General features: G+C 50.4%; 1 protein-coding gene across 1 annotated transcript in view; it reads left to right on the top strand.

Annotated features, from left to right (window-relative positions):
- Positions 1 to 23,073, top strand: part of WNT3A (wingless-type MMTV integration site family member 3A) — a 42,369-nt gene that overhangs the window by 16,706 nt on the left and 2,590 nt on the right. The window contains exons 3-4 of the mRNA XM_015561534.1: positions 13,379 to 13,644; positions 22,699 to 23,070. Of these exons, the coding sequence (XP_015417020.1) occupies positions 13,379 to 13,644; positions 22,699 to 23,070 (638 nt within the window). The remainder of the gene's footprint in view (positions 1 to 13,378; positions 13,645 to 22,698; positions 23,071 to 23,073) is intronic.

Below are 23,073 nucleotides of genomic sequence, written 5' to 3'. Positions count from 1 at the left end.
CATGTGGTCATAACAATCTTGACACTCTCTCTCTCTCTCTCTCTCTCTCTCTCTATATATATATATATATATATATATATATATATATATTCTCTTTTTTAAAGGACAATTGTTTTATTTATTTATTTATTTTTATTTCAAAGGGTAAGGAAGAGGGAGAGAAAGAAATACAATTATGAGAGAGAATCATTGATTGGCTGCCTCCTGCATGCCTCCTACTGAGAACCGAGCCTGCAACCCGGGCATGTGCCCTTGACCGGAATCGAACCCAGGACCCTTCAGTCTACAGACAAACATTCTATCCACTGAGCCAAACCAGCTAGGGCTATAATGTCTCTTTTGATTCTTTGCACTTTTTTGAGTTACATGTGTCAAAAATCACATAGCAATCTATCATCAAAAAGTTTTAAAAATCTGTCAGCTCATGACTCAGTTGGATTCTCTCATTCTGTGGAAAATGAGAAATTGGAAGCACCTGATGTGCACAAGATTTCGTGGCTCAGCTGTCATAGCCAACACCAGGCTAGCCACATGCCAGGAAGACTAAGAGTCTCCTCCTGGGCAGAGTGGGAGAGAGTGGCCCTCTAAGGGGAGGCAGGAGCCTAAGCAAGATGCCTTGGAACCATCCATGCCATCTAAGGGCTCTGGCTCCTTTGCAGGCGCCGCAGGGATACACGGACCTGCATGGTGTTCCCTGGGGTAAGCCGTTGTTCCCTTAGGGCACAACATTGCCCTCACTGGATGCAGGTTCTGTTCTTCCTTCACACATTAGTACATGATTCCCATCATCCTCAGTCCAAACCGCAATTTCCCAGCTATGCTCAGATACACAAACATCTAGGTCAGCAAGGCCGTTGAAGCCCTGAGGTCTGTTTGCCTAAGACCTCATCCACTCCCCTGTGTTTCCCACCCCAGGGCAGCGCGGCATCCTGCTTTCTCCTGAGATGCTTCCTGCTCCTTGTGTGCTTCAGATGACTCTATCATAGATCTTACCTGACCACCCAGAGCTGCCAATCCCTGTACCCTACCTCACTTCGCCCTGAATCTGAAATGGGGGCAGCCTTTGTGCCCCGGTCATCAAAGTCCTCATCCTGTCCAGCTCCTTAGTCTTCAGCCCACAGGTCCCACCTGGGCAGCAGCTCCAGGTCCCACCTGGGTATCAGCTCCAGGCCCCCAGAGCTGCTTTCCATTTCCTGGCTCCATCTGTGCCCCACTAACGCCATGCTATCTGGGGCAAGAGTCTCGTGTGCCCCACTCATGCCCAGCAAGTGCACAGCAGATGCACAGGGGCAGTTCCAGTGTGTGTGCTGGCACATAGTAGGTGCTTAGTAAGGAGATTCTGAGCCAGTGCCTGAAAGATGAGGTGTGTGCCCAGATATCCCAGTGTGGGCAGACTTCTCAGGGCAGATGGCACTTGAGCTGGATCTCAAAGAGTTTTCTCTCTTTCTTTACAACAAGTATACAGTGTTTTCTGGTGAGGTGCTCAGTTTTACACCAAGCCACAAACTGAATCCTAATACGCATCAGATGAGCCAGAATTATGGCTACAAGTGAGGAAACTAAGGCAAGATGAAGGGCCCGGTCAGGACTCTGAGGGTACCCCAGCCCATGTGGAGTCAGCAGGGGTTTTCTGGAGCAAGCAGGCATGCAGGGCCTAAGGAGATGCCCTCCTCTTCCGCACCCCTTAACTTCCTCAAAGCCTCTCCTACGAAGTCTGGACACCAGCAGGCCACAGGGACACTCCTGAGTCCTCAGTGTCCTGACCCTTACATCCCCAGGTCCATCCTCCCCACATCCACACCCACATCTGATCTCCCATGTTCACTCCCCCATGTCTACTTCCTATATTTATTCGTCCTATATTCAAGCTCCTGTCTCTGTTCTTTCCTCCCTCTGGCTCCCCCTATCCAGTCTCTCCCACCCGCTCCCTCTCACATATCCCACCTCCCTGGCTCTCTGCTAGATTACAATTGCTTCACCCCCACCCCTCACCATTTGGTTAAATGGGGCAGAGGAAGCCCTGCTCTCCCTCACCTGCCACAGGGCTGAGAAAGGGCCTGCTCACTGTGGTGAGTAGCCCCGAGGAAGGAGCTGGCCAGATGCCCCAGAGGGAAGCTGGCTCCTGGAGGCAACTATGGAACCCTTCTCCTCACCTGCCCCCTGACCGTAATCAATCTGATTGGATTAGGATCAGGGCAACCCTAATCATCTCAGAGGTCACCCAGGCTTTGCGGTGGGGTCCATGGGCCTCTCCCCCCCTCCCCCCCAATGAGGCGGCCTCATTGAACAGAGCTTAATACCACTGGGCCAGCTTAGGATAGGGGCCCAGCCTTGTGTGGGCATGTGTGCATGCATGTTTGAACATGTGTAAGTGTGTGCAGGGTGTGTGAGATGTGAGGGGAGAGCGTATGCTCACAGCTCCTGTTTTCAGCACACAGACATACACAGATAAAATCCCCGCCAACTGCTTGGCTTGGGGCTGGACCCACAGAACGTGCTGGCAGGAAGGTGGGGTTGGATGACAGAAGTGAGCCCTAGCTTGGGACAAGTGCCCCCTTCTGCTTCGAAGGCAGCAGGACCATTTAATATGTATTGTAGGGTAAAAAGCATTTGAAGAATTTTTGAGTGCATGGAGGCTGGCACAGGATTGCTGCTTATCTGTTCTCTACCCCTGGCAGGGCTCAGGCACCTGAAGGGCCTGCTTTCCCCAGAGCTGGCCAACACCCCCTCTTGACCCATGAGGTGAAGGAGTGGGGAGGCCTCAAGGCAAGGAAGACAGATCTCAGAGCTAGGAGCCTCCACAGACACCCTGAAGTAGGGCCAACTAGGCCATGCCCCTGGGGAGCACAGTGGCATGTGGCCAGCCTAGGGTCCAAGCGTGAGGGGGACTCTCCTGTGGCACATGGCTTTGCAGAGAGCTGGGCTCCCCGCCAGGTGGGCATTTCACCTGAAAGCAATGGAAGGCCCCCAGCTGCATCCTCCAACGACACCAGGCACTGGGCTGTGTCTATTCATGCACTCTGTGCCCTTGGTGCAAGCAGGGCCAGGAGCCTGTCACTTCAGAGTACTGATCAGTTCCCCAGGACCCCTAAGCCCCTCAGGCAAGGTCTGCGAAGGTCAATCAAGTTCTCAGCAGGTGTGTGCCCAAACCCCAATCATTCCTGTTCTCCTTGGGGGCTGGGCTAAGGAGGAGCAGGAGGGGGACAGCATGCCCTGTCCCCTCCCTGGCAGAGCCCTTTTCCTGGACATGCTCCAAGAGGTGGTCTGCTGTCTCCCTGGGAGGGCTGGGTGCAGGCACGAGCTGGGCTCAGTACTCAGGAGGGGCCTGAATAGGAGGCCCTCGAGCGGATCACCATCCCCAATCCAGGTTGCAACCTTTGACCCTCATCAGAAAGTGTTTCTGTACTGGGTGGTGGGGGCTCCCCCGTATATCATTAACTCTTCCCAGTGGGAGGGGGTGAAGGCGCCAGAGAAACTCTACAACACCCTGCCTCGCCTGGCTCAGAGCACAATGTGCCCACCAGGACGACAAGATTAACCACAGAGAAAAGTGAAAATGCTGCTGGATTCACACGCCCGAGGGCCATGTTCGGCGTGTGAACAGCGCTCCCCGCACATACCTCCCGGTTGCTATGACCAGCTTGCCATGGCCTAATCGCCGACGAGGGGGAAATTCATATAAAATATCACAGGCCATTGTGGGCCTAATGCGGCATGACAGTGGCTCACAAAGCCAAATTCATTAGCCCCAGCAGGTAATCAGAGGACACTGGCCACGCCGGAGGGGCGGTGTCAGAGGCCACTGCCTTGGCCACAGTGGGGTGCCAGCTGAATTCCACTCTCAGGTGGTTTCAGGATGCAGTATTGCCAGATGCCATTGCAACCCCCCCTCCACTGCCCACCTCACTCTGGGACCAGGGAGGGTATGCATTGTGGAAGGGGAAGCATTGGCCAGCCTGGTGCAGCAGAGCCACATTCTTGGGGCATTGATTGAGGGAAGGTGCCAACCTACTGAACGCTTTAGGGGTGACCTGGGCTTCCACCTGCCAAGTGGGCAAAATCTTGTAGGCCTCAAGCCAGCTGGGGAGGTGAGCAGGGGAGGGCCAGAGAAGGAGGCTGGGGTACAGCATGGTTGAGGACACTCTAGTTCTCTCTGTGATGCACCAGTGATGCTCTATAGGCAGGCAAGGGCCAAGTGACCCTCAGAGACCTGAAGGTCAGCACTGACCCGAGGAGAGATGGAGCCCAGGAGCCCATGGTGGGGAGAGCTGCACCCAGGTGAGGGCGGAGGTCAGCCAAGAAGAGACTCTAGCAAACAGGCCCTGCAGCTTCTAGGGAGGTCATACTCCATCCTGTCTTTGGCTGAGTCTCTGCCTGGCCACCAGGTGACAATAGACAGGCCTCTGAGTTCCAGAGGTCAGTGACCAAGGGCCTGGCTTCACATACAGATCAGGCCAGAGATACACAGCCCACCCTGGGAACCCAGGACAGGGGGATTGTGTCAGAGACCTTCGTGTGAGCTCCTCCCCTCCCACACACCTGCTGGGTCTTACAAATTTGAGTAATGGAGCCTGGGGGCTCATCCCAGGAGCCCTTCCTCCTCATCCAGCATTAGCACCCTATAGCTGGGGAATCACCTGGGATCTTTTATAGATACTAGAGGCCCAGTGCATGAAATTCGTGCACAGGGAGTCCCTTCAGCTCAGCCTACACCCTCTCCAATCCAGGACCCCTCGGAGGATGTCCGACTGCCGGTTTAGGCCCAATCCCAGGGATCAGACATCCCTCTCACAATCCTGGACTGCTGGCTCCTAATCCCTCATCTGCCTGCCTGCCTGGTCATCCCTAACTGCCCCCTCCGCCCCCACCCCCTGCCAGCCAGGTTGCCCCCAACTGCCCCCCAGAACCTAGTCACCCCTCACTGCCTCCCCTGCCGGCCTGGTCACCCCTAACTGACCCCACTGGCCTGGTTGCCTCTTACTGCCCCCCTTGCTGGCCTGGTCCCCCATGAAGCCTGCTTGTTCAGTTGTTTGGTCATCCCTCACTAACTCCCCTACCTGCCTGGTTGTAAGCACCCATCTTGTGAGGGCATGAGGGTCAATTTGCATATTACCTCTTTATTATATAGGCTAGATGTCCCCAAGAATTGTGGCTCCAGACACACTACTGGGCCTGCAATGACATAGTGCTTGGGTGAACTTGTCCCTACAGAACTTCCCAAAGAGACCACCTAGTGAACCCCACAGACAGAATGTCCCAAGAGTTTCAGCTTACTGTTTAGAGATCACATTTGAACAGTCCCCTTCCAGGAACCTCCACTGCCTGGAGTTACCCTTGTCCCTCAGAAAGGCCAGTACAGTGTCTCCTCAGGCCAACAGCTCATCCCAGGAATCCCTCCTCCACGTCCAGTATTAGTGCTCCACAGCCTTCCCCTCCCAGGAGAGGACAGGCAAGCATCCCCTCACCCCACCATGGCAGTGGGATGTGGGCTCAGCAGGGTAGGTGGAGTCCCCGCCTCTTCAAGGCTGCAACCACAGAAACAGCCTGGTGGAGTCTCAGGATCCCTTGCTGGGGGTGCAGAAGCCTCTCCCAGGATTTCTGTCTGGGGTATGTACTCCCTGCTGTGCAGCCTGGGGCCAGTAGCTGACCTGCTCTGAACCTCCACATGTTGCTGGGGCTGAGTAGAGCACCCTCTTCCTGTCTGGGCTAGTTCTCTCATCTGTGATAAAGGATTCATGGTCCAGGGCAAGGTGGCCTTCAGGCTGTGCCTCCCTATCAGTCTGACTGAAATGGCCCCCTGGGTGACCTCCCCAAGGGAAGATCAGCTCAGAGAGAAGGCTTTCTTGTCCACCATGCACACAGTTGGTGCTCAATGAATAGTTGCCAACTGACCAGCTTCATGGTGAAATATGAAAAACGAGATCCTTGGAATAATTTTTTGGAACTTTCTTCAACATATAGGACTTTAGAAGTATAGCCTTTTTGATGTTAAAAAGTCCTTTTCTGAAATTATGGTAGTCATTGTTTAAATGTTTTTCCCTCTCATGAAAAAGTAATAATACTTGGCAGTACTCTTTCAGTCCACAAATGATCTCTGGTACTTGACAAGCTTCTGGAAACAAAGGAATTGCTAAGATCCTTTTAGTTCTAAGTTCTGGGAGGTGAAGTAATTACCAAAACCCATCTCAGAAGTGATACTTGGCTCCCCACACCTAAGGCTGCACTGGCAGCTGTGATGGGCTCCTCTTCCTGCCTTCCTCCAGATGCCCAGTTCTTGCCACACAGGACTCCTTCATCTGCACCAGACTCTCCCCATTCATTTACCATCCATCTATCCACCTATCCATTCACCTATCTACCGACACACCCACCCATCTATTCTCTATGCACCACCCACTAGCCATATATCCATCTATCCTTCCATCCTTCCACCCATCCACCATCCATCCACCATCCATCTATCCTAGGCCTGCCCCAAAGCTCATGTTGCCAAGCCTACTTCTCATACTGCCTTATTCCCCCTACTCTCTTCCTCATGAACTGTGAGCTCCCAAAGGCAAATGACTTCACACAGCCCAGAACAGAAAACCTGACTTGCAACAGCAGAGCCTACTACTAACGGTATGGAAGGATTCCTCTGGTTCACCCTCCTCCTTCCCAGTACAAAGATTCTCTCCACCTGACAATTGGTCGGTCATCCAGCTTCTGCTTAATTACCACTTGGACAGGCAGCTCTGTCAACTTTTGAAACTCCATTGTATGGAGCAGCAATCCACTTTCTTTCAGATTTCTTACCTTGGCTTTTGAGAATGGGCACCTTGCCTCTTATTTATCTCATATTCCTAGTTCTGAATTTAGTGTATATCTCATTATAGACTCTCAGATACTGGATGGATGAAAGGATTGATGGACAGACAGAAGATGGATAGATGGTGGATGGATGGTGGATGGGTGGATAGATGGATGGAAGGAAGGATAAATCATTGGTATTTTGCATGAACTCAATAAATAATTGCTAATGAGACATCATTAAGTTGGGAAGATGGTTTCCTGGTGGAAGAGGCTTGTCTTATAGAACAGCTTTGTCTGATCTCAATGTAGGAATAAGCCCTGGGCCTGAAGGGAGCAGGCCTGCGGTAGCTCAAGAAACTTATCCAGGCTCTTCCCCAGAGACATGGCAAGCTGGAAGCGTTGGTCCTTAAGCATTCCCCTCCCTCAGTAGCCTGTGTCTCCTTTTCTCTTAACCTTGCACAGCTCGTTGGTAAGAAGGCATTTTGCTAGTGAAGGTGTCTTCTCAGGGCAGGATGGCTCCCCATCCTTTCCTCAGGAGTTGGTATGTTGTGTAAACAGAAGCGGGAAACTCTGCAGAAGCTGCTGCCTGTGGATAACAACTTGGCTGTAACTGTGGCAGCCAATGGGCTCCAGACCCTCCACACCCATGACCTCAGGGAAGCCTGTACCCCTCCTCTGTAAACGGAGGCCATTCTAGCCATGGGTCATAACCTTACAGTTCAGATCCCTGTGGAAATCTGATCGAGGCAATGGGTTCTCGATTCAGAAGTCGTCACAAGTTTTCAGACATGTACTGTCAGTCCTGCTTATAGTTTCGGGGGGAGTTATGAACCCCCAGAAGCCTCCCTATTGCTCTTAAAGTCATATGGGCATTCTGGGGTCTTCCTTCTGCATGGCCTCAGGGTGCATTTTAACTTTTTCTTTGGAAATAAATGTCAACTTATAGGAACATTGCAAGAGTGAGTCCAAATCCATTCCCAGGCCTCTCCCAGGGCTGACATAGCACAAACCAGGTGCATCCATCATAATTAAGTTCCATTACCATTAACTAAACTCCAGATTTTTCCCAGGCTTCACCTGTTTTTTCCACCAATGTTCCTTTTTTGTCCAGGATCTTATACTGGCCCTTGTCCTTTGTGCCCTCAAGACTGGAAGGAGCCTGCTCAGGTCTCTGGGTCTCCTGAGGATTAGGTAAAGGTTATGCATCCTTGTCAAGAATGCCTTGAGCCCTGACCGGTTTGGCTCAGTGGATAGAGCGTCGGCCTGTGGACTGAAGGGTCCCAGGTTTGATTCCGGTCAAGGGCATGTGCCTTGGTTTCAGGCACATCCCCAGTAGGAGGTGTGCAGGAGGCAGCTGATCGGTGTTTCTCTCTCATCAATGTTTCTAATTCTCTCTCCCTCTCCCTTCCTCTCTGTAGAAATCAATAAAATATATTTTTTTAAAAGAAAAGAATGCCTTGAAAGAAGCCCTGGCCATTTTTTGCTCAGTGGTTAGAGCATCTGCCTGTGGACCTAAAGGTCTCGTGTTCAATTCCAGTCAAATTCATCGACCTTAGCTGCAGGTTCCCTGGCCCCAGTGGGGGCACATGCAGGAGGCAGCCAATCAATGTGTCTCTCTCACATTGATGTTTCTCTCCCCCTCCTCCCTCCCTTCCTCTCTCTCTAGAAATCAATGGAAAAAATATTCTCAGGTAAAAGAATATCCTAGGGTGAGGTTTTTTGTTTTTTTTTTAAAGAATGCCTTGAAAGCAATAGAGTGTCCTCAGAGCACCATCTGGGGAAGTGCATGGTGCATGGCGTCTGTCCCATTGCTGGCGGTGGCAACCTCAGTCCCTCTGGTGAGATGGGCCTGCCCAGTTTCTCCAGTGCATTCACCGTTTTCCTTGGTCAGTATTGCAGGAAACTACTCAGGCCTGCCCTAAGCTTTAAAATGGACTTCCTTTGCCAAAACAAACCATAGCACGTTTTTCTGAAACATGAGGCAGAGACTTCTTTTCTCCATGAGCAAGTTGAAAGCTGCTCCATGGCATCCTTGGCTGGCAGGACTTTATCCGAGGAGAGGTCTTCTCATCTGGCAGAAGGGGAAACTGAGGCCCACGGTGGGGGACGGGAGGAATGTGTGCAGGATTGCACAGCTAGCTGGTGACAGAGCTCGGCAAAAATGAGTTCTTTGTCCTCCAAGTTCAAGGGGAAGTTCCCAAAACCCTCCACCCCACCCCACACACCCTTCCCCTCAAGTGTGTCTGGAGGCCCTGGCTGTTTGCCTGAGGTCAATAAGCAGGGATCTCCAAGCCCTTGTTGAGAGCTGTGGGGCAAGGCCTTTGCTTGCTCTCCCCTTATCTTCAGAGGAGAGAGGGGCTAGCATAGAGGGAGGAGGCAGACGCAGAGCAGGGTCCTCCTGTAGGAACCTGCCCTGAGCTACCTGGGTTGAAAGGCAGCTCTGCTAGGGTTGCAGGAGCATATTCAGATATTGGAGATCCTTGAGAAGGGCAACCAGGGCGTTCAACCAGCTGAGAGTGAGAGGGTGCAGTGGAGAAAGGCACCAGGCTGTGTGTGGAGGGTCCCAGGAGTGCCCAGGACATACTGACTCTGCCTTGTGCCCTGAGCTGCCCTGGGAGGGGTGGCCAGGAAAGCTGGTCCCCGAGGAGTCCACAAGTCATCCTAACAACAGCCCCTAACCCAGGTTACACCAGTGGGAGAGGAGGCATCAGGCTGAGGGGAGGAGAGAAAGAGAAGAGTTGAGAGCGAGGGCCTGAGAAGTGGGAAGGAGGTAGCTTGAGTTCTTGAGAATACAAAATAAGGGTGTGAGCTCTGCTGAGTGTAGAGACAGGGGAAGGGGTCTGTGTTCAGCACATTGGCATTTATTCACTCAGATGCCTTAGGCCAGCAAGAGGCTGCTGCAGGCCTGCCTGTGAACTGATTCATCATATTATGTAAGGAAAACAGGGAGAGGGCTTCATGAGTCTTGGGGAGGTAGCTGCCTGGTTGATATTTGAGAAAGGGGAGAATGAGGGGAGCTATCCTGAATCTGTTCAAGGACAAGCTGAGTGGGGAGGGTCAGAGAGCTGGACCCACAGAGTAAGCCTGCCTAGATGGGCTCAGACCAGGCTAGACTCCCTGCCTTCTCCACAGACCAGGTCCTCACTCCTCAGGAACCATCTGTGTGATCACCTGATTGGGAACAAAACGTGAACAGGACACAGTCCTTGCCTCAGGGAGCTTCCAGACCAAGTGGGTGAAGGAGGGAGCTCCCATGGGACCTGGGAGCCTGAGGAGCCAAGAATAGATCATGCCCAGACCTCATGGCCACAGAATCCTGTCCTGTGCCCCAAAGAGTGGGGAGTGGACAAGGCAGATGCTACATGAGCATTAGAACATCTGGGAAAAAACCTGAGGGAAGGGCAGTAGCTGAGTGTGGCTGGAGGCCAGGTAGTGGCTGACAGAACTGGGAGGGCAGCACTGGGGAGGAGTTGGCCTGTGTTCAGTCAAGCAAGACACAATGTCAAGAACTCGAGAAGGGGCCAGGCAGAGCCAGATGGCCATTGGACAATGCACTGTGCCAGCGGCCTGTGTATATGTGTATGCATGTATGTGTGCATGTGTGTATGTATGCATGCATGTTTGTGTGTCCATGTACCTATGTGTCTGCCTGTGTGTGTACATGCACGTGTGTGCCTGTGCGTCTATGCATGTTTGTGTGTGCCTGTGTGTCTATGTGTGTAGGGGGATGTTGCAGAGGTGTGTGTGTGGCTGTGTGGCCATGTTTATGTGAGAGCAAATGTCTATTTGTGTATATCTGTGTCTGTGTGTGACAGTGTCTATGGGTGTGTATATCTGTGCATGCATGTATGTGTGTATGTATGTGCATGTGTCTGTGTATGCCTCTGTTTCTATGTATCTACATGTGTTTCTATGTATCTATGTGTAAGAAATTGTCTATGGGGGTGTGTGTGTGCATGTGTATGTACATGTGTGTATATACTTATGCATGTCTGTGTGAGAGTGTGTTTATGGGGGTGTGTGTCTGTGTGCTTGTCATGCATGTGTGCGTGTGTGTGTGTGTGTGTGTCCCTGTGTCTATGTGTGTGGTATATACGGATCAGGGAAGAAGCTGGAGGCAGGGGGTGCAGGTTCCAACCAGGAGCTCCTTCAGGTCCTGGTGGGAGATGCTGAGGGCTGGACTCCTAGGGAAGGGCTGGGTGAGCAGGTAGGCCTGGGCCCCTGAGACCGGAGCAGCTTTCAGTTTGGGGCAGTCCCAAGCTGGCAGTGGGAGGCCTTCTGGGGCTTATGGCTGGGTGTGTGGCTCAGAGCTTCCCAAAAGCAGGGAGAGACCAGGCCTGCTCAGTTCAGAACCCAGGGAGGAAACTGGTGTCCAGAGCCTGCACAGGGCTATCAGAAAGTGTTGGTAAATCTATGGAAAGAATCACCAAAAGCAAAAATGCAAGTGGGGTCAGATGGCCAGTGTGAAGCCAATGCAGAGGGCATGTCCACTCGGTATCTGAGGAAATGTTCACTTTTTGGTAACAGGTGTGTGTGGATGTGAGTGAAGCTGGGTGGGTGAGTCTGAGTGTGTGCATTCACAAGGTTTAGGACACCCATGTCGACTGCAAACCTGGAAGCAGCCTGAAACCCCTGCTTACTCCCCAGGATGGAGCCCATCTACTCATATCCCTCCCAGAACAAAAGCCCCCTGGGCATTGAGGTGGGGCAAGGAGGCAACAGCCCCCTGTCACCATTACTCACCTATAACTCTTGGGAGCTCAGCAGGATCCAGGCCTGCCTGGGACCTCTGTCCAGGAGGAGCTTGGGGGAATGCAACAGGGCACTCACCCGGTGCCCTGATCAGTCCTGTTCCCACATCTCTCCACCCAAGACCTGAGGAGTCAGAGCCAAGAAAGGTGGGGTGTAGGATCCCACATGAGGGCAGCAGAGACACCTAAGGCACATCAGCCATCAGAGCCAAGCCAGGGTTCAGCCCGGGCCTGATGGGCTCCAAAGCCCTGTGAGTATTTTTAATTCCTGCTACTTGCAGGTAAGCTCCAGGGGGCCATCTGGCTCCCTACTGTTATTTTCTCCCGCAGGGCTTAGCAAACAGCACCTGCTGTGCACTAGTGACCTGGGAACCCAGGGCAGCCCAACTTCCTCATCCTGAATCCAGAGCCCATCAAAATGTTTACACACACCCAGGAGGCAATGCATTCATTCCCTCAGGAAAGCTCCTGCTTGGGGATGCCAGGCTGCCCCACCCCCCACATGCCCTGTACTTCCCTCTGGTCCTGCCAGCCCAGCAGAATATTCCTGCCCTCTGCTTTCTCTCTGTCTGCTTCCTATCTGACTTTCAAGACCATCTTCAAGGTTCTGTCTACCAGGGGCAGGCTAGGCCGCCCCACCCTGCAAGGTCCAGGGGGTCTCCCTGGATAGTGGCATATACCTGTCTGATACTGTTGCCTGGCAAGCTTCCTCTTCCCAAGCTCCAGCCCTCCCCCACTGCCCCTCTGCAAAACTAATGTCACTCCCTCTGACTCAGTTTCCAAGAGGCTGCATGCAGGTGCCCAATATCAGCCTCTGGGTGAACAGAGGCCTGGAGGTCATCCTGGGGCAGGTGTCAGGCAGCCGTTGGGCATACCCAGGCCTGAGCGTGTGGAGCCAGCACAGGGTGAATGTTCACCTGTGGTCCTTGCAGCACTTAGAGTCCAGGTGAAGGAGGGAAAAGATGTGCAGGCAGAACGGCAGTATAGGTAGCAGCATGTGGGCCAGAGCCACACTCTGGGCAGGTCATCAGGCTGCTGGAAGCTCCTACTGGGAAGTCTGGGCAGGGGGAGCTGACCCCAGGGCTGTCCAGTGGCCTTTGTTCAGTCAGCATGATTATTTTGAGAAGCATCATGCTCTTTTTCCAATTACTGCTAAATAAAATTCCATTTTATGGAAATGCCACAATTTTTTATGAAGGTATAATTGACATATATATTGTATGAGTTGTAGGCAGACAACATGATGATTTGGTATACTGTATATTGTGAAATGATCTCCACAATAAGTGTAGTTAACATCCATCACCTCTTATGGTTACTATTTTTGTGTGTGGTGATAACACAAGATGTATTCTTAGCAACTTTCAGGTCTACAATACAGTCACCACCCTGCATATCCTATCACAGGACTTATTTATCTTATGCTGTAGCTGTTTATCCATTCTCCTCTCATGGGCATTTGGGAGCTGCCAGTTTGGGGCTATTGCAGATAGAGCCGCCCTGACATCTGCTCCTGGTCTTTGTGTCAGTGCGGGGGAAGGACCTGGGAGGTGATGGCTAGGGCGGGCGGGACGTGTATGTTTTTTAGAAGCTGCCAAACTGCTTTCGAAGGGGCGCTCCCATTTCCCTCCAGCCAGCAGTGTGCAGGTGCTCCCGTCCCTGACTTCCCCACAACGACGAGTGCCGTTCAGCATCACTTCTTGGGTTTCTTGGCCCTTGGTGGACTTTCTCTTGGGAAGCTCTCCCTCTTCCTTGGGTCCTCTGGGGACAAGCACCCTCTCCCCCAAGTCCTGCCCCGCCCTTGCGCCCTGCCCACCTCACGCCTTTCTCCACAGCCACCCGGGAGTCCGCCTTCGTGCACGCCATTGCCTCCGCCGGAGTGGCCTTCGCAGTGACACGCTCCTGCGCGGAGGGCTCCGCTGCCATCTGCGGATGCAGCAGCCGTCACCAGGGCTCTCCAGGCCACGGCTGGAAATGGGGTGGCTGCAGCGAGGACATCGAGTTTGGTGGGATGGTGTCTCGGGAGTTCGCGGATGCAAGAGAGAATAGGCCTGACGCCCGCTCTGCGATGAACCGCCACAACAATGAGGCTGGGCGCCAGGTAAGTCCCCAACCCTGTGTGTCCTAACCACGTGTCTGGGGGCCCTCTGAGCACTGCCCTGGGTATCCTTGGGGATTGGGGCAGTGTCTTTGACCATGGCCCTGTGTGTCTGAAGGTGCACCAGGGCACCCTCTGACCACTGTCCTGTGCATTGGGGAGGGGTCTCTGACCATGGCCCTCTGGGCCTTGGGGATGTTCCAGGGGATCCGCAGAGCACACCCCTGGTCCCTTGGGGTGTATGGCCTGGTCTGAAACATAGTACTGTCCAATTGCTCCACAAGTGTCTGGGTATTCCCACAGATTGGTAGGTCCACTTCTGGAGTTGGGGTCACAAGAAAGGAGGGATGGGATAAAGGCCTGCCTTGCAGGAGCTCCTACACAGCCAAAGAGATGCGGGTAGGTGGCTACAGCAGTCTGGGAAGTTCTGTGTGAGGGAATGCATACACAGAAGGTGAACTGGTACAGAGGAGGGTCCAGACGCAGGCTGGAGTCTCAAAAAACTGACTTCTGCTGTCAAAGATGGTGAGCAGAGGAATGTAGACTAATGGCAGTTATCTAGCTGGGAGGAGGCCAGGAGAGCCTCCAGGCAGCCGAGAGGTGAGGCTGCACATGAGTTAGTCTGGGTAGAATATGGAAAACAGAAGGAGAAAGAGAATTTGGGAGATGGAGAAGCTGATGGGTCAAGCTTTGAGGGCTTTGTGAGCCCTGCTAAAAAGGACTGGGTCAGAAGTTCAGTGGGAAACTGACAGAGGATTGACTGCTAACAGGAACTATGTAAGGACCTACAGGTGTCCAGTAGAGTTAGCAACACAAAATTGGCACTGGCTTTGCCCAGTGGAACCAGGGGATTGCAGAGGGCTGAAGAGTGAACGGGGACACTCAACTACCAATAACGGGGACTAGGTGAGTCAGTCTCATCTTCCTGTTGAAGACAGTATAAATGTAGGATGGAATACAAAAGGCACCCTGTTAAAAGTAAAGAATGCTCACCTGTGTAAAGTCACCTGATTTATCTCAAGGGAGGTAAAGCAGTGCAGACAGGAAAAAGGCTTTTCAATAAATGTGCTCAGTCCATTGAATCACAATATGGAAAAAGTAATCTTGACCCCCTACCTCACACCATATATAAATGTAATTACAAATCCAAATGGGAAAGGTAAAACAAACCCAAGAAAACGCTTAGAAGAAAACCTAGGAGACATCGTAGGCAGAGATTTCTTAAATAGGTCAAAGAAAAATATAAAAATGTGGACCATATTTAAATTAAGAATGTCTAGTCAGCCCTAGCTGGTTTGGCTCAGTGGATAGAGCATTGGCCTGCGGACTGAAGGGTCCCAAGTTTAATTTCAGCCAAGGGTACATACCTTGGTTGTAGGCTCCTCGCTGGCATGTGCAGGAGGCAACCAATCAATGTGTCTCTCTAAAATCAATGGAAAAATATTCTCAGGTGAGGATTAAAACAAATTTTTTTAAAGAAATGTCTATTCATAAAAGACACCATCATAAATCTAAAAACACAACCCACACAGGAGGAAATAATATCTCCAAAAATATATGAAAGCTATAATATAAGAACTCTACAAATTAATTTTTTAAAAAGACAGATAACCCAATAAAAAAGTTGGCTAAAAAATGTAAAGCCACTTCACAAAAGAAAATATAGGAATGGCCAATAAGTATATGAAAAGGTGTTCAATAACATTAGCCATCAAGGAAATGCTGTCGGAATCAGTGCCCTGAAAAAGGGGAGGACAACCACTGGAAAAGAGCATGATGGGAGTTTCTGAGTACCTGGTGATTTGTGAAATTTTGTCATGTTTTAGATTATGACATATATACATTTTTGTATAATACACTTCCATAAAATGACTTTAAAATGTAACATAACTAAACTAACCATAGAGTGAGGAATTAGTAGTCCCAGGTCCAAAAGACAAGACACTGAATCTGGTACCTGGGGTAGCTTTTGTCCAAGCGTCATTTGCTGATGTGGAAGAAAGTGCATACACTAAGCTGTGCTTCGCTCAGCCTCACAGAGCTAAGGGACCCACGAAGGGTGGTCTCTCTAGGACAGTGGTTCTCACCTTCTGGCCCTTTAAATACAGTTCCTAATGTTGTGACCCAACCATAAAATTATTTTCGTTGCTACTTCATAACTGTAATGTTGCTACTGTTATGAATCGTAATGTAAATATCTGATGTGCAGGATGGTCTTAGGCGACCCCTGTGAAAGGGTCGTTCGACTACCAATGGGGTCGCGACCCACAGGTTGAGAACCGCTCGCTGCTCTAGGCAATCACTGCCCAGTTTAGGACCCTAGGAAGTAAAGGTAACCGAGAAGCAGACCAGCTGCTGCGCATATGTGTAGACTTGAGTTGGCTGAACATTGTTTCTACAAATAATTTTTCAAACACAGTGTCCACATAAATAAGGATAACCTGTCACATGAGCTGATGACACAATGGATAAGTGGTAATCAGGGGGTAAAAACAGAAACAGTACTCTAAATACTACTCAGGCACAGATTATTAAAATATATATATATGTTCGCCCTAACCGGTTTGGCTCAGTGGATAGAGCATCGGCCTGAGGACTGAAGGGTCCCAGGTTCGATTCCAGTCAAGGGCATGTACCTTAGTTGTGGGCACATCCCCAGTAGGAGGTGTACAGGAGGCAGCTGATCGATGTTTCTCTCTCATCGATATGTCTAACTCTCTATCCCTCTCCCTTCTTCTCTGTAAAAAATCAATAAAATATATTTTAAAAAAAATATGTTCACTGGACAGACACACACAAAAAGATGAAATTAGACCGCCAATTACACCATACACAAGAATAAACTCAAGATGGATAAAGGACTTAAATGTAAGACATGAAACCATAAAAATTTTAGAGGAGAACATAGGCAGTAAAATCTTAGACATCTCATGTAGCAATACGTTTACAGTTACATTTCCTAGGGCAAAGGAAACTGAGGAGAAAATAAACAAATGGGACTGCATCAAAATAAATTTAAAAAACTTCTGCACAGCAAAAGAAACCACCATCAAAATGAAAAGGGAGCCCACTGTATGGGAGAACATATTTGCCAATGATATATCTGATAAAGGGTTAATATCTAAAATATATAAAGTACTCATACAATTCAGCAAAAGGAAAATAAACAATCCATTTTAAAAAATGATTCCACCATAACATGGACACGAGAACAGGTGTTTCCAGAGTTTCTATTTTTAAGAGAAATGCGAATTCTGGATTTTTTACTGCAATCTCCTTCAATAGCTAAGATCTGGAAGCAGCCCAAGTGGCCACCAATGGATGAGTGGATAAAGAAGCTATGGTACATATACACAATGGAATACTATGCAGCTATAAAAAAGACGGATCTCTTACCCTTTGGAACAGCATGAATGGACCTTGAAAATATTATGCTAAGTGAAATAAGCCCATCTGTGAAAGACAAATATCACATGATCTCACATATTTGTGGAATCTAATGAGCAAAATGAATTGACCAACAAAATAAGACCCGAAACAGGGAGGCATGGAACAGACTGACAGACATTGATGTGGGGTTGGGAAGATGAGAAGAGATAAGCTAAAGAGTTTATATACTTACTAGGGGCCCAGTGCATGAATTCATGCACCTAGAAAGGAACTGTGGGCCTCGAGGCTGCAGTGGGCATAGGGGCAGATCTCGGCCCATCCTCCACGCCCGCCCAGCCCCTCCCACCGGGACCCTGTTCCCTGTCTGCCCCACTCCCACCACTGCCACTCCCACATACTGACTGTGCCAGCCCCACTCATACCCACTGACAGCACAGAGCGATTGGGGCCGGCACCAGCAGCAGGTGCAAGCAGGGCCAACACTGTCAGCAGGTGCGAGTGGTGGCTACTGCCCTGATCGCCCTTCAGGAGCAAGGGAAGGTGGAGAAGCCCTCAGGGGTGATCAGGACCGGCGCCAGGCACTCGCAGTGGGTGCAAGCAGCGGCTCTGGTGTCAGCTGCAGGTGTGAGCAGGGCCATCTCCAGCAGTGGGTGAGAGAGGTGGTTGCCAGCCCCAATTGCCCCTCAAGAGCAAAGGAGGTGGAGAAGCCCTGAGGGGCAATCAGGGCTGGCAGCCTCCACTTGCACCTGCTGACGGTGCCGAGCGATTGGTGTTGGCGCTGGGTGCCAGCAGCGGGTGCAAGCCCCAGGCAGTACCACGGCATGCAGGAACAAAGAATTTTCAGTAACCACCAGAGGCTGACCCAGATGACAGCGACCAGTGTCCCGCCTTGGTCTGGCACCCCCACTCACCTGCCCCACCATTCCATCACGGCCGACGCCTGCCAAGTTCCATGAGCACCCCCAGATGGTCAGCGCACATCATAGCGATCAGTTGTTCAATTGTTCCACCGTTCAGTCTATTCTCATATTAGGGTTTTATAGAGAGAGATAGGCATAGCCCATGGACACAGGCAATAAGGTAGGGCAGACATGTGGGGGGGGTAGGGACTGGCAGGGTGGAAGTAAAGGGGGGGAGAGTAGAGATATCTGTGATACTATCAACAATAAAAAGTTTATTTTTAAAAAAAGAAAACCAAAATTTACCCTTTAAGAGATAGCATAGGAATATACTAGAGACTTGGTTTTAGGATGAAACCTGACATGGACTCAAATATTGACCCTTCGTTTAATAATGTATCAATTTGGGAAAGTTACTTAACCCTTCTGGAGCCTCCGTTTTCTCGTCAATAACGTGAGATTAATAATTATAAAAAATGCTCACATTCATACAGCTAAGATGCAAGGTTGAACATTTCAGCAGGGAACTGGGAACTATAAAAATAATGTAGTAGATTTGGGAAAGAATCACATAAAAATTGTAGAACTGAAGAATGAATGAGTATTTCCAGTTAAAGACAACAAAGCAAACACAAGCCTTTCCCTCTGCAACCTCCTAAACACCCACTAAAATGACAATGAATGCATCATATAATAAAAGCCTAATATGCAAACTGACCGAACAACTGGTCGCTATGATGCGCACTGACCACCAGGAGGCAGACACTCAACGCAGGAGCTGCCCCCAGCCTGCAGACCCCAGGCCAGCCAAAGCAGGTGCCAGCAGGGGTCCCCCCAATCACCCCACAGATGGGCCCTGATCGCTGGCCAGGCCTAGGGACCCTACCCGTGCATGAATTTCATGCACTGAGCCTCTAGTTTTAACATAAATAAGGCTCCTGAAAACATGAAAAATAGAAGTGACAATGGCAACAAAAGTCTGGAAGCTAAAAAGCAGATAGATGAATATTCAATGTCTTAGTAGGCCCAAGAAAGCTGAGTATTAAGCCAGCAGAGGCGAAATCTGAGAAACAACTCAGGAATTACTAGTATCAGGTGTCTTGAGAAACAGAAGTAAATATGAGGCTGAAAACAGGAAGACTGGTTGAAAGTCTATGTTAAAAGTACTTTTTAACCCACCAGCTCTTCTGTCCAACTCCTTGAACCCAGATTACACCCCTCCTTTACCAGAAATCTGCAAACTTATTCTCTAAAAAGGGTAAAGCAGGGTTGTCTGGCCTGTGGAGCCCAAGCACAGTTAAGGGCAAGGCCACCCAAGTGAAAATAGTATATCTAAGTATGCATTTCTTTTCCTAATCTCCTAATGCTGCACTGAAGCTTGATCGCCCACAGGCAGGAGAATGGAAAGTTCTGCCCTGGAAATCAGAGGAACCCAGGAGAAGAGACTTAACTTCTCTAGTGAGACAATGTGGCCAAGTCACTCTGGGGCTAGGGTTCAAGTTGGCAAGTCCCTCCCAGGCACAGGAACTTCCAACAAGATTTTTAGTGGCCTGCTTTTATTTTATTTTTTTGCCTTTTGCACTCTTCTTTATTGATTTCAGAGAGGAAGGGAGAGAGAGAGAGAGATAGAAACATCAATGATGACAGAGAATCCTTGTTGGCTGTCTCCTGCACGTCCCCTATTGGGGATCCAGCCAGTAACCTGGGCATGTGCCCTTGACCCAGATCGAACCTGGGACCCTTCAGTCCGCAGGCTGGCACTCTGTCCACTGAGCCAAACCGGCTAGGGCTAGTGGCCTGCTTTTAAATATAAACAGACAACCAAGGACTCTCAGACACCCAAGGAGGCCTCCAGCAATCACAAAGGTAAAGACCAAAACAAAGAAACAAGATCCAAACTTATGGAAAAGAGATGTTGTAAAGAGAGATGAAAACTTCAAAAACTGTCACCGTCCCAGAGAGATAAGAAAACATATTGTACCCATGAAATTGGAACAGGATGTTAATTTAAGAGAACATTGGGGGTGGGGGAAGAGGTCTAAGAAATTAAAAATAGGACAGCAGAAACAAAACTCTCAGCAGAAAGGCTGGAAGACAGTTAAGATACTTTTCCACAAAGCAGAGGGAAAAAGACAAAGAGATGGAAACTAGGAAAGAACCGAAAATATGGAGGCTCTGTCCACGAGAGACAGTGATGAACATGAAGAGGAGAAAGTTGGCACAGAAATAAGGCAGGAAGGTTCTGGGACTGGAGATCACAAGTTTCAGACCACACAGGCCCAGGAAGTGACTGAAACAAGAAAGGGAGATCCACACCAAGCTGACAGCACAGACATGGCCTCCAAGCTGCCCAGGAAAAGGTCAAGTTCATGTCAAGTATCAGAGCCAGGATGGCATCAGAGTTTCCAAGAGCAATATAAATGACAGAATAAAATGGAGCAGTACTTTCAGAATTCTGAGGGGCAGAGGAGGGTGGCGGGAGAGGGGCCTTTTAGCCAAGAAATTTATTTAAACCATTTTTTCAACTTTTCAAGTAGAAAAGATTTGTTTCCAGACAAGCACATTTCATAAAATTGACCAGAAGACTTCTCAAAAAGATGTCTCCGAGATGAAATCGATAGGACACCTGGTGCGTTTAAATGTCTTGAAGAAGATACTTAGACCAGTGGTCGGCAAACTGCGGCTTGCGAGCCACATGCGGCTCTTTGGCCCCTTGAGTGTGGCTCTTCCACAAAATACCGACTTCTGCGCATGGGCCACGAAGTTTCAATCGCACTGTACATGCGCGCCCGCACGTGATATTTTGTGGAAGAGCCACATTCAAGGGGCCAAAGAGCCACATGTGGCTCGCGAGCCGGTTGGCTGACCACTGACTTAGACAATTAAGGGAGAGCTTGAGACTGAATCCATGACACATATTCAAAAAGTAACAACAAAACATCTTGTAGGAAAGGAAAAGTAATCGTAACATATCACATGGCTCAGCTGAATATGACATTTAACAACTCCAATACCATCAGCACTAAATATTGATCTAACTAGAAATATGCTCTAGTTCTTAAGGCAGGAAGAGGTTGAAAATGTGCATCAGAGTGGTGGGGGCAGGGGTGAGAGGTCCAGAGACAATGCCAAACACAAGGTTTGTGAGAGGCACACAGCACTACCTTGGATGGTCAGTGCTGAGTGAGAGTGGGCACAGAACTCCTGTGTGTTTTTTATTTGAGAGAGAGAGAGAGAGAGAAAGAGAGAGAGAGAGAGAGAGAGAGAGATTTGTTGTTCCACTTATTTATGAAACATTGGTCAATTCTTATATGTGCCCTGACAGGGGATCAAACCCAAAACTTTGGCATATGGGAATGATGCTCTAATCAACTGAGCTACCTGATCATGGTTCCTGTATTTCTTAACACATTTCGGGAGTTATTGGGCTTTTTAAAGCAGTGGTCGCCAACCGGTGGTCTGCGGACCACTGGTGGTACATGAGGGCTAAAAAGGTTGGCGACCGCTGTTTTAAAGTACATGCATATATATCGTTGATAAAGCCAAACTGCAAGAGACGGAATACAGAGGAGAGAAGCAGCTGCTCCTGTTTGGAAAAGCTTGGCCACAAAAGGGAAGAGGGTGGAGATTAGACAGGAATGAACTAGTGTGGGGGCAACTCACAGATGCCCAGGGAAAGGGCCGGTATGAGAGGGAAGAGCTGAAACAGCAGGGAGATGGGAATGGAACAGGGAAGGGTCTGGATGCAGCGCCCACTGAAGCCTTAGCCCAGCATCATCCAGTAGGAGTGCAATGTGTAACAAATTTTCTAGTAGCCACATATTAAAAGAAAACAGCGGACATTCATTTTAATACTAAATTTTATTTAACCCACTATACCCAACATGTTGTCATTTCAGTAATGCAATCAATATTAAAATCATGCATGAGATATTTTACATCCTCTTCTTGTACAAAGTCCGGGGACTTACAGCAAACCAGTGTATGGTCTGCACTCACAGCACTTCTCAGTTTGGACCAGCCACACCTCCGGGTTCATGGGTGGTGGTGGTCACCATAGTGGACAAGGCAACCTTAGGTCTGATTAAGTCACCCACCTTCACCTCTTTTCCCAAAGAGAACCTGGGATTCCCACAGGAAGAAACACACACCACTTTGCCAAGCCCTGCGGGTTGTCCACCCTCAGGCCCCCACAACTTGGTGCCCTGCACTGCCTCGCTGCTCCTCTTCCCAACCCGTACAGTCCAAGAACCCAGCTTCCTGGGCCCTGAAGATGCCCAATGCAAGCCACCCCCATTTCCCACACTCAGGTCGCCACCAGCCCCCATACACCTCTGGGCCTCGACCTTGGGTTTTCCACGTTAGAAGTAACGCCTTCCTTCTTCATGTCTGCACTTACACCATCACGTTACAGCCCTGGCCGTCCTTCACTCTGTCATAGATGCCCAAGACTTAGAACCAGCCTAGGAGAGAGCAGGGAGGCTCCCGGGCCCTGCCCCCCTACTCTACCCCATTTCCACCCCGCGCTCCGTGGGATCTCGGTCGGCTACGGAAGCACATAGAAGGAAATGTCACTGCGGGCCCATGGAGAGGGCACCTGCTCCGCCTGGGGGCCCCAGGCGATTTATGGAGCAGGCAGGCGGGCTGGGTTTGCTGGGTGAGCCTGGGGCGGGGGTTGCAGGCCAGGAGCACTGTCCTGGGAGACTGTCCCGCGCGGACGCACTTGGGCTGAGCAAGGGCCCTGACGCCCCCACCCGCGCTCCTGCAGGCCATCGCAAGTCACATGCACCTCAAGTGCAAGTGCCACGGGCTGTCGGGCAGCTGCGAGGTGAAGACCTGCTGGTGGTCGCAGCCCGACTTCCGCGCCATCGGCGACTTCCTTAAGGACAAGTACGACAGCGCCTCGGAGATGGTGGTGGAGAAGCACCGCGAGTCGCGCGGCTGGGTGGAGACGCTGCGGCCGCGCTACACCTACTTCAAGGTGCCCACGGAGCGCGACCTGGTCTACTACGAGGCCTCGCCCAACTTCTGCGAGCCGAACCGCGAGACCGGCTCCTTCGGCACGCGCGACCGCACCTGCAACGTGAGCTCGCCGGGCATCGATGGCTGCGACCTGCTGTGCTGCGGCCGGGGCCACAACGCG

The sequence above is a fragment of the Myotis davidii genome, unplaced genomic scaffold (genome assembly GCF_000327345.1).
Source record: "Myotis davidii unplaced genomic scaffold, ASM32734v1 scaffold2737, whole genome shotgun sequence".
Taxonomy (NCBI): domain Eukaryota; kingdom Metazoa; phylum Chordata; class Mammalia; order Chiroptera; family Vespertilionidae; genus Myotis; species Myotis davidii.
This window is presented reverse-complemented; position numbering and strand designations above follow the sequence as displayed.